The sequence below is a fragment of the Lolium rigidum genome, chromosome 5, assembly GCF_022539505.1.
Source record: "Lolium rigidum isolate FL_2022 chromosome 5, APGP_CSIRO_Lrig_0.1, whole genome shotgun sequence".
In the NCBI taxonomy this organism is placed as follows: domain Eukaryota; kingdom Viridiplantae; phylum Streptophyta; class Magnoliopsida; order Poales; family Poaceae; genus Lolium; species Lolium rigidum.
This window is the reverse complement of record NC_061512.1, coordinates 18,183,751-18,195,292: the sequence shown is the minus strand read 5'-3', so window position 1 is coordinate 18,195,292 and position 11,542 is coordinate 18,183,751. Positions and strand designations below refer to the sequence as shown.

The 11,542-nt window shown below is 47.9% G+C and overlaps 1 protein-coding gene across 1 annotated transcript; it reads left to right on the top strand.

The window, feature by feature from the left end:
- Window positions 1-6,854: 6,854 nt before the first annotated feature.
- On the top strand, window positions 6,855-9,417 carry LOC124654369 (BTB/POZ domain-containing protein At3g50780-like). The gene is made up of 3 exons (XM_047193378.1): window positions 6,855-7,094; window positions 7,283-8,006; window positions 8,269-9,417. The coding sequence occupies exons 2-3, from the start codon at window positions 7,350-7,352 to the stop codon at window positions 9,166-9,168; spliced, it is 1,557 nt and encodes a 518-aa protein (XP_047049334.1). The 5' UTR covers window positions 6,855-7,094; window positions 7,283-7,349; the 3' UTR covers window positions 9,169-9,417.
- The last annotated feature ends 2,125 nt before the right edge of the window (window positions 9,418-11,542 follow it).

Genomic DNA, 11,542 nt, shown 5'->3' with positions numbered 1-11,542 from the left:
TTCTTGGTGCACCAACTGAGTTGGGTACGTGTCGACCTGCATGTGCATGATCGCCGCGTGTCCCTGACTTCCTACGCATGGCAACACGGTCAGTCGGCTCTCCTCCCAGGCTATACGAGGAGACATATCAGATCTGAAACATACAACTCTCAGAACTCTCTAGTTCGTCTCTCTCACGATGTTCTTTTTGCTGCGCTACTCTCTATTTTCCCCATCCCGGCGACTGCGTGCACAGCCGTTCGGGAGAGCATGCCTCCGAAACCCCGTCCGTTGAGATCCTGCACCGGGAGACAGGCGATAAGGTTTTTGGGGAGCGTCCCGGCGCGACTGCTCGCTGCTGTTCGTGCTCTTCTTCGCCGGTTCGACTACTCAATCGACAGATCCGACTACACCATGGCGACATCAACAATTCCAATGGTGGTGGTGCTGCTGTTGCGACCTTCCCGGTCACAATGTACGTGTTTTTCCTCTCATACCTTGCACTGCTACTTGCTCCATGTACAGATCTGATGCATGTGCTTAGTCTGATGTGTGTGGTTAAGTATGCTTGTACATCTATCATATTGTTTTGGGTAATTAATCTCACACGGAAATTACCTAATAATCTAACAAAAACACCTATAAACTATGTGTTTTGGCCCCTAAATTTGCTAAGAATTGGCTATATGGCCCCTCCATGTAATTGCATGTTTATTTGGCCCTCTTAGGTATTAATACTGGCTCTCTCCCTGACGATAAGGTCTCCTTTCCCTTTTTCATTTCCTAGTAAAGCTGTTATGAACGTTTTTTACGGTGTTTTGGATGTTGTCAACTAGACAAGTGACTGGTGACGAAATGGCGAGCTCGGCTTAAAAGTGCACGGTGCAGCTTTGACCTTTTTTCTCAAAAGATATATTTTCATAACTCCAAGCAGCACGTCCAGTTCAAAAAGAAAAAGGAAACGTGTCAAGACATGTTTGACCTGATACGAGTACAAACAACTCCACTACCCATCGAAGCAACAACTAAGTTTTTAGCATGCCTTTGCCTTTTAGTTTAAGAAAGGGTGATGTGCTCATTTCTTTTTTCCCTGACAAACCCCACTTCTTTTCTTGCCGCTCGCATTCCTTTTCATGCATGATTGTTTCTTGGGCTGATAAAAGGGGTGCACGTACTACAAGTAATTCTTGGTTTCTACATACATACATCAAGAAAGATGTTTTACACTCCATGACTCGAAATCTCCGATCACTTTGATCTTTGACTCGTCCAGATTTCAAACCTGTCATGTACCCCTACAGCCCTACCACAACTAAAAGTTATGAGAAAACTTTACTCGCTCATCCATGTTAGATGTATATATCTGTCTATTGTAGTTTCCCCATATGTTAGGGGGCTTTCTGCATATGTGCACCTGTACATGTATTATATATTGTGGCCTTTGCCCCCCCGGTAATAGAACAAGCATATTGCCCTAACATGGTATCAGAGCCCCAGGTCTCGAGTTCAAATCCTGGCTTTCACATGGTTTTCACAATTAAGCCTAAAAATTGTTGTTGCCCCCCTCTTTAGCCACCGCTGATGCCCTGTTTCGGTGTGCTCTTCTTCTTTCACGTGTTGACTTTCTCTTCTCTCGTCACACGCGAGTGGGGGTGTTGTGAAGTGTATATGTGGATTGCCTAGCCCTTTCCATCAGTTCGGACTTTTGGTTCAAGTGGCTAGTGCATGAAGCTTAACATGGTATCAGAGCAAAAGTTGATCCTCTAAATTTCCCTGCCGACGCGGCCGACGTTGCTTGTTCCGTCGCCCGTCCGTCCCGATCTGCTGCTTCGTCCGCTCGATCTCGAGGCCGCCTTGGTCTGCTGCTTCGATTCCGTCCCCGGCGCCCGATTCCTGCGCCGCCTCTGCTGCTTCCGCTCGCCCGCGTGAGGCCGCCCCCTAGCCCGCGTGAGGCCACCCCTGGCCCGCGTGAGACCGCCGGCGCCCGATTCCTGCGCCGCCCGATTCTGTCCCCGGCGCCCGATTCCTGCGCCGCCTCTGCTGCTTCCGCCCGCCCGCGTGAGGCCGCCCCCTGGCCCGCCCGTGCGAGGCCGCCTCAGCCGCTCGCCCGCGTGAGGCTGCCCACTCTGCGTGAGGCGCGTGAGATCTCCATCTTGTACTGCTCCCTGCCATCGCTTCCTGCTAAATTTCCAGTGCGTCTGCCGGCCGATCTCCGTCTACATCGGCCTGCCGCTCTACATCGACTTTCGCGGCCTCTTCACGTGGTTATGACCGTGCTTTGCCGACTCTGTCTTCATCGGCGTGTTGCTCTCCGTCGCCCCCTTTGGTGGCCTCTGTGCGTGTGGGTGATAGCTCCTCGTCGGCACCTGATTATATGTCGACCTCTCCGGCCGCGCCCTCTCTCGCGCATGAGATAGCGCAGCTTCACCGCGTGCTTGATGCTTGGGATTCCGGTTTACGTCGGCAGCCTCGCGGTCCGAGTCTCCGCCCTCGTCCTCATTGCACCTACTCGTGGCAAGGTTGGCCACACTTCCTCCACCTCGTTGGACGCGGGATCCCGGCTTACGTCGGCAGTTCCAGGACCGTCGGCAGGCCGGCTCTTCGAGATCTTCTGCAGTTGCACTCTCCGATCGGGACATTCTCGGGGGTCTTCGTGGTCCGCTCGCTACTACGGACTCTTCCTCGCCGGGCGCTCGCTGGTTCCGTGACCGGCTCTTCGGCACTCGCGCGACCACCGGCTTCTACACGGTCGGTACGTCCCCGTGGTATCCGGATTCCGGAGCTTCCTTTCATATGACCTCTCGAGTCTTCTATTCTGTCTCGCTCTTCGGTCTCTTATTTCTCCTGTCCGTGTTGTCACGGCTGATGGTACCTCTATTCCTCGTTTCTAGTATAGGCACCCTTTCTACTCCCTCTTTCTCTGTCCCCGATGTTTCTCATGTTCCTCGCCTTCGGATGAACCTTTTCTCCGCTAGCCGACTCACCGATTCCGGTTGTCGCGTCATTCTTGACGCCGAGTCTTGTGCGGTTCGGGATCGTCGCACACGGGCCCTGGTTGGAGTTGGCCCTCGTAGCCGTCGGTCTCCGGGGCTTTGGGAGTTAGGCCGGCTTCGTGTTCCTTCCGCCGCCACTTCATCTGCCGGTTCTCCTCCGGTTGTTGCCTCTGTCACCGTCTCTTTTCAGCAGTGGCATCATCGTCTTGGTCACCTTTGTGACTCTCGCCTGTCGTCTTTGGTTCATCGTGGCCTTCTGGGGTCTGTCTCTGGAGATGGGCCGTTACACTGTCAGGGTTGTAGGTTAGGCAAACAGATTCAGCTTCCATATCCTACTAGTGTGTCTGTCTCTGAGCGACCGTTCGATTTAGTCCATTCAGATGTTTGGGGTCCGGCTCCCTTCGCTTCGAAAGGGGGCCATCGATATTATATCTTATTCATTGATGATTTTTCACGGTACACCTGGGTGTTTTTCATGCGCTCTCGCGAGTGAGGTGCTCTCTATTTATCAGCCGTTTTGCGGCCATGGTCCGCACTCGCATTCCTCACCCATTCGCGTGTTCCGTGCTGATTCTGCTGGTGAGTATATCTCTCAGCACCTTCGTGGTGTCCTTGCTGAGAAGGGCACCCTCGCTCAGTTTTCTTGTCCCGGCGCGCATGCTCAAAATGGCGTCGCCGAGCGTAAGCATCGTCATCTTCTTGAGACCACCAGTGCTACGATGATTGCCTCTTCTCTTCCGCCACATTTCGGGCCGAGGCCGTCGCTACGTCGGCCCACCTCATTAACATTCAGCCTTCCGCTGCTCTACAGGGTGGCATTCCTCTCGAGCGTCTCTCTGGTGGTTCTCCAGACTACTCGACTCTCCGTTCTTTTGGTTGCGTCTGCTATGTCCTTCTGCCTCCTCGCGAACGCACCAAACTGACCGCTCAGTCTGTTGAGTGTGTTTTTCTCGGATACAGTGATGAGCATAAGGGCTATAGCTGTTGGGACCCCGTTGGTCGTCGGATGCGCATCTCTCGTGACGTCACATTTGATGAGACGCGTCCCTTCTATCCTCGCCCCACCTCGGATACTTACCCGGTGGATGATATATCTTTTCTTCTTTTTCCGGATGCACCCCCTGCTGTCCCTCCTCCCCTCCCTCCTACTTCTGATGCGCCCCCTTCGGCGCCATCCTCTCGTTCGTCTAGTCCACCTAGTACTCATCATTCTCCAGCTTCGGCTCCTTCCGATGATGTCCCTTCTTCCTCTTCTTCTGATGACTTGTCTTCTGCAGATGAGCTTCCCCCTTCCCGGCCTGTTCGTCAGCGTCGTGCTCCAGTTCGTTACTCTCCTAGTCAGTATGGTCTTTCTGCCGTTTCCGAGCCGACTTCTTATCGGGATGCCGAGCGTCATCCTGAATGGCAGCTTGCCATGGCTGAGGAGATCGCTGCGCTTGAGCGCACTGGCACTTGGGATCTTGTTTCTCCCCCTTCTGGTGTTCGTCCCATCACGTGTAAGTGGGTCTATAAAATTAAGACTCGCTCCGATGGATCTCTTGAGCGCTATAAAGCGCGTCTTGTGGCTCGTGGTTTTCGGTAGGAGCACGGCCGTGCCTATGATGAGACTTTTGCCCTCGTGGCTCATATGACTACCGTGCGTACCCTTCTTGCTGTTGCTTACGTACGCCGCTGGTCTGTCTCCCAGACTTGATGTTCGAATGCTTTTCTTAATGGCGAGTTGAGTGAGGAGGTTTACATGCAGCCTCCTCCCGGGTATTCTGTTCCCGATGGGATGGTTTGTCGTCTTCGACGTTCTCTCTATGGTCTCAAACAGGCCCCTCGTGCCTGGTTTGAGCGCTTCGCCTCTCGTCGTGACTGCTGCTGGTTTCTCTCCTAGTCTTCATGATCCGAGCACTTTTTGTTCACACTTCTCCTCGTGGACGTACTCTTCTTCTTCTCTATGTTGATGATATGATCATTACCGGTGATGATCCCGAGTATATTGCCTTCGTCAAGGCTCGTCTTCGTGATCGGTTTCTCATGACTGATCTTGGTCCTCTTCGCTATTTTCTTGGCATTGAGGTTTCCTCCACTTCGATGGCTTTTCTATCTCTCGGGAAAAGTACATTCGGGATCTTCTTGCTCGTGCTGCTCTTGGGGATGAGCGCACAGTCGATACTCCTATGGAGCTTAATGTTAAGCTTCGTCCTACTGATGGTGATCCTCTTCCTGATCCCACCCGTTATCGCCATCTTGTTGGGAGTCTTGTTTATCTTGCTGTCACTCGTCCCGATATTTCTTATCCTGTTCATATTCGAGTCAGTTTGTCTCAGCTCCTACCACTGTTCACTATAGTCATCTCCTCCGTGTTCTTCGTTATCTTCGTGGCACGATCACTCGTCGCCTTTTCTTTCCCCGTTCCAGCTCTCTCCAGCTCCAGTGCTATTCGGATGCTACATGGGCGAGTGATCATACGGATCGTCGTTCGCTTCTACGCTTACTCGTGTGTTTCTTGGTGGTTCGCTTGTTGCTTGGAAGACGAAGAAACAGGTCGCAGTTTCCCGTTCGAGTGTTGAGGCTGAGTTGCGGGCTATGGCTTTGTTGATTGCTGAGGTGACTTGGTTACGGTGGTTGCTTGGAGATTTTGGGGTCTCTGTTACGACACCCACTCCACTTTTATCTGACAGTACAGGTGGTGCTATCAGTATTGCACGTGATCCGGTCAAGAATGAGCTGACCAAGCATATCGGTGTTGATGTTTTTTACACACGTGCACAGGTACAGGATGATGTTGTTGCGGTTCATTATGTGCCTTCAGATTTGCAGTTGGCGGATTTCTTTACGAAGGCACAGACTCGAGCGCAGCATGATTTCTTACTCTCCAAACTCAGTGTTGTGGATCCACCATGAGTTTGAGGGGGGGGGGGAGTGTTAGATGTATATATCTGTCTATTGTAGCTTCCCCATATGTTAGGGGGCTTTCTGCATATGTGCACATGTACATGTACTATATATTGTGGCCTTTGGCCCCCTGGTAATACAACAAGCATATTGCCCTAACAGTCCATTACATGTACCGGTGTCACAATATTTTGGTGGTCAATCTTCACTAACCTTGACCACAACATTCCTTATGAACATTCAAATGTGTCGTGAATTTATAAACATTTGGATTTGTTGTTATATATATTGTAATGCAACATTTCATGTTTCGACATACAACTAGACGGGAGCGATATTTTGCTCCATGTGATACATAAAATTTGTCTGAGAAAAAAATATCCAAAAAAAAAACGTTAAGCCACCTTGGGGCGCACCCATGCTTCGGCAATTTTCTGAGTCCGGCACTGCTCTACGTGTAGAGTTTATAAATAAATCGGAGCGAAATGTTTTCAAGAGAGATATGTATGATACGTCATACGGCACTATGTTACCCCTGAACCGTGGCTAGCCTAACATTGTACTCTAGTATCAGGGTTACTTTGATTTATATGATAGAAATTGCATAGAAATAGGAAAATATAGGATTAAGATATCATATCTACTTGAATCTTATGGAAGATGAAATGTGTTTAATTGTAACAAAGAAATTTTCTAATGTTTTTCTATAGGATTCCAATTCCTATAGAATTAATTTCTATAGGATATGTTCCTATAAATCAAACAACCTATGTGATTTTTTTTCCATAGAACCGTCCTTTACAATTCCTATACAAATTGTATGAACCAAATGAGCCTTTAGTGGAGGAAATTGTCATGAAACCGTACACAATGGCAGATTAATCTTAACTGAAATTCTGAACAAAACAGCAGAATCCAGTCCACACATGTGGATGTGTGCAGGAAGTGGAGTAAATGGCAGGCCATCAGTGAGAGAGGAAAGGCACAAGAACCCACGCCTGGTTGCTTCTTCTTCTCGGTTACCCAAACAGTCGCACTGTGAGTGGGTCGAGACAAGGCATTGGATACGGAGCAGCAATATACTACTCCCTCCTTGATTGTGCCCTGCCCAAAGTGTGAAAGTGGCAGCAGCTACCAGCGTGCGGCTGCGGCAGCTGAGCTGAAAGCTGGAACAGGTGCCGGTGGTCAAGGAAGCAGAGCCACCTTCCCGTTCTCGCTGGTCTTGGGGTCGTTCCTGAGGTGAGACCTTGCATTCTTGCTCTTGTTTTCCCAGTTGATGTGAAACGTTATAGCCATTCGAGCACCAGATGCGAAAAAACCGGAGTTCCTTGCATGGATTTGGTTGGCGCGGAGGAATCTTGTTCTTGTCATTATGCATTTCTTTCTTCACTTCTTCTCCAGGAGCTCTGATTTTGCATGAATTGCAGGAGATTTCAAGATCTTGCTCACCTGGCCACATTGCGAGCGAACCGGATGCGAAACTGACCTCCGGGGATGGAGGAATCGAGGCCGCGGAGGGGGCCGGCGAGGGTCCGGGCCGTGCCGATCGCCGTCACGCCGGAGGGGTTCTGGTGCTGCCCCTCGCCGGCGGCCCTGCACAAGAGCCTCAAGAACCCGCACCACCACCATCACGGCACCGGCAACAACAGCAGCCACTACAGCAAGCAGCAGCAGCGCAAGATCCCGTCAGCGCCCCCGTCCGTGGCGCCCTCCTCCGTGCAGAACGCGTCATCCGTAACCGGCGAATCGGCGCGCCGCGAAGCTCCCGACGAGCAGGACACGGCCGCGGCCGAGGTGGCGGCGGATAAGCGGGAGGAGAAGACTGGCGACTTGGGAGGCGAGGCACAGCAGCAGAAGATCTGCGTTGGATTTGGGCAGCCTGAGACGAGTGACCTGGCCGTGATGCTCTACGGGAAGGAAGGGATTGCCGTCAGGATGAGTGTGCACAGGGATGTGCTCTGCGAAAGCAGCACATTCTTCGCTGAGAAGCTCTCGGAGGATGGCCATGGTGGCTCTCCGGTGCGCTGCGTGGAGATCCATGACTGTGATGATGCAGAGATCTATGTGGAGACCGTCGGGCTGATGTACTGCGACGAGGCGAAGCACAAGCTGCTCAAGCAGAATGTGTCTCGTGTGCTCCGCATCATGAAGGTATATGGATGTTAGGAAATGGGAACTCACATTTCAGTATTGCCATGTTTGTTGCAGAACCTCGTGTTGCTTAGATTGCATGAGTTACATTTTCCATAATAAGTTGCATGAATTGCATTTTCCAAAAGATTTACATGACAGTCAATTGTTGATTGGTTCTGAAATTTAGGCACTAGCAATACTAGGTAACACCATATTTTATAATCTTAGTTCATGTAGTCAATTGTCCTGCATATCTCACAGTACTTGGCTAAATTTGCAGGTTGCTGAATCACTAGGTTTCCATGCCTGCGTCAAGTCATGCTTGGATTATTTGGAAGCAGTTCCTTGGGTAGGTGAGGAAGAAGATAGCGTTGTGTCGTCGATACGACATCTGCAGAGCAAAGCCTACGGAGTTAGCCCTTTGCTGAAAAGGGTTACTTCTGACAGTGTGTACTCACCAACCGATACTTTATCTAATATTATGGAGATGGTCTTGAAGAGCAACGATGACAGGGGGCGTCGTGAGATGAAAGCCTTAGTTCTGAATCTTCTCAAGGACAGCAGCCGTTGCACGGATGGAACTTCAGACATCTGTTCTGAATTGTTTTACAGTTCATGTCGGTGTTGCTTAGAGAGACTTCAGCTGCTCTTTGCAGAAGCATCTGAAGCAGATTTCCCTTCTCAAGTTACACGGCAAATAACTCTGGAGACCGATAATCTCCTCTGGTTGGTCGAGATATTGGTTAACCACCGAATTTGCGATGATTTCGTGGTCATGTGGGCAAACCAAAGTGAGCTTGCCTCATTACATGCAAAATTGCCTGTTGCCTCTCGCCACACAGTTAGTTCTATCACATCAAGGCTTTTTGTTGGCATTGGAAGAGGAGAAATGCTTCCGTCCAAGGACACTCGTCTTCTTCTCCTGCAAGTCTGGCTGCAGGCACTCATCGATGACTACTCATGGCTACAATGCAGCTGCCGGTCATTTGATAGGAAGCTCGTTGAGGAAGGGATTGGGCAGACAATCCTGACACTTTCTTTGGAAGACCAGCGGTCTATACTACTGTCATGGCTTGGGAGGTTCTTGAAATTAGGCGATAACTGTCCGAATTTACAGAGGGCGTTTGAAGTATGGTGGAGAAGGACTTTCGTCAGGCCTTATGTCAGTCAGGTAAGGTAACGTGCTATGATCAAACAGAAATTCATCTTGAAATCATAGGGAAGAGTAGTGATTGACAGATTGTGCCCATAGATTCTTTCGGAGATTGCCGTGGTCAATTTGATAGTGGACTACCTGAAACCCGGTGAGAATCTAGGTGGCTAGTTTTTTTCTTATTATGTAAATGTCGATGGCACCAGAAATTTGTATGAGTGCACGTTTGGCCTATGTGTAAAACTGTATGGTTTTCCACTAGTTATTATAAGAAAACCTCGACTAATAGCTCCCTCCCCTTTGTACCTCTATTTGATTTTTAAGTTGTTATCAAATATGACCAGCATATCCCTTTGTTATGGTTAGCTGAAGGTTGCTTGCATGAACTGGGGGCCCCGGTACCCACCCGAATCCCTCAAAATCACTCACTGATATGACAAAAGCAGAAGTCACTTTCATAGTAAATGTCCCCTTCTCAGAAGCTTACAGATAGAAAAAATGGTGACTCTGTGCATGTATAGCCCATTTCAGGTCTTACATTTCCCCATGAAACTTGTAGCGGCCCAAAAAATCCTGGAAAATCTCCTTGTGAACTTGCCAAACAAGCTGATCTAGATGACACTGACCGACTGATCTATCACATTCTGTTTTTCTAGACTATCTCGGTTGAGGAGTTAACGTTTCTGTAGAATGCTGAAACATTTCAAGAAAACATAAGTGAAACGCAGAAACAATTTAAATAAAATAAGATAGATGCTGACCAGAAGTATGCGCATCAAAATCTGACCAATTTCTCTTTATTGCTTATATTGTGACATTCGTACCATGATTGTAGATTTTTTTTTTTGTTTCCATTTGTGATCATCACCATATAATGTTTCTCTTTACTTCTTTAGGTATCAGAGTTGTGTTTTGCTTGTCTCTGAGGGGAACATGATCTTCATATGAAAAAAATTGCCGCGGAAAAAGAGAGTGCTAAATGTTCTTCATGTGGAAAATATATTCATTTGGACCATTTTTTTTATTTCTTTAACTGACTTAAATTTGGATAAAGATGGCGGATGAACCCGCAGATGGAGGACTAGGGCATGATTAGGACAAATAAAGGAGCTATCGCTACCTATGGCCATGCCTGTATACATCAACTTGGCCCAGATGCTCTCTGTGTCATGGTATCAGTGGAAGCTTGCACCTCAGAAATGACATGGAAAGCAACACAACTTAGCATTTAGTGGTGCTGATGATGATGTCATGCTTTTATTAAGCGTCATTGTCGATGACTCATGAGACATATTTGTGATTCGACTGCATCTTATTGAATCTGAAACAAGCGTAGATCCCACGCGCCTTGTTTGGGATGCATGAATATTCCTGAAAATGGCTCAATTCCTGCATGAAACAAGAAAATTTCCAATCGTATCTATAAAAGATTGAGGAAGGGGGAAAGATGAACATGTGACCTTTTTCCTCATGATCGAGGTTTTGGTACGAAAGCTGATTCGCTAAAATGGCAATTTGGCATGTTCTAATTTTTTATGTTCGCTATTATCTTTTTGTTTGGGGATACGTCAGAACTTCAATAATCTGAATTCTGAGGTAGTGTCTCTACTAAATTTCTGCCTAACATGAGCTGGACCAACTGCCCCACATGGTGTGTCTCAGATCAGCGAGTTACAGTGGAGCTTGCTTGATTATGCATGTACCTAATCTTCTCATTAGCTGATACCAACTCTGGGCATGTATTAGCTATAACATATGTGTAAGCATGCAATAGACAAATATCTGTCTTTGCATCTGCATGTTACTGTTGTTATTGCTTTCTTTTATTGTATGAAGGAGTGGTGCTAGTTGTGCCTAATTAAAATGCTGAGCAGAGTACTACATGGCATGGATTGGTGAAGTATCTTATTGAGCCGGTGAACCTAACTAGAGTAAAGTAAGAACTTCTATGCACCAAGTCTCCTAGTTGTGTATTGTGTCAAGGATACGTTGTATTTTTTATCATGAAGCCATTTGATGGATCAAATTATTTCTAAACCAAGATAAACTATTTAGGAGTGGGGTGGACTTTTTTTTGCACTAGATGGATAGAGAGTGGAGTAGAGGGATACTTAGAAAATTTGCACTATTTCATAAAGTTGCATTACAAGGATGGGTAGGATAGGCCGGTCTAAAAAAAACTGGATATCAGCAGACTACACTTGTTTGAAATAACTCCCCTTGGCAAAAGGTCTGTTTACAAAAGTAAATACGATTAACCAGGGATTTTAAGATAATAAATAATCTATACCTACAAGAAGATTGTACAATTTTTATGTTTAATAACGTGCAACTACCTAATCTACAAATTTTCACTTGCAAAATACAAATACCCCGTGTGGCTATATATATTTTAAAATGA

What these genes read in the sequence shown, in the direction of transcription:
- LOC124654369 (XM_047193378.1), top strand. Translation starts at nt 7,350, where the DNA reads ATGGAGGAATCGAGGCCGCGGAGGGGGCCGGCGAGGGTCCGGGCCGTG. An exon ending in GTGTGCTCCGCATCATGAAG is followed by an intron (nt 8,007 to 8,268) that starts GTATATGGATGT and finishes CTAAATTTGCAG; the next exon opens with GTTGCTGAATCACTAGGTTT.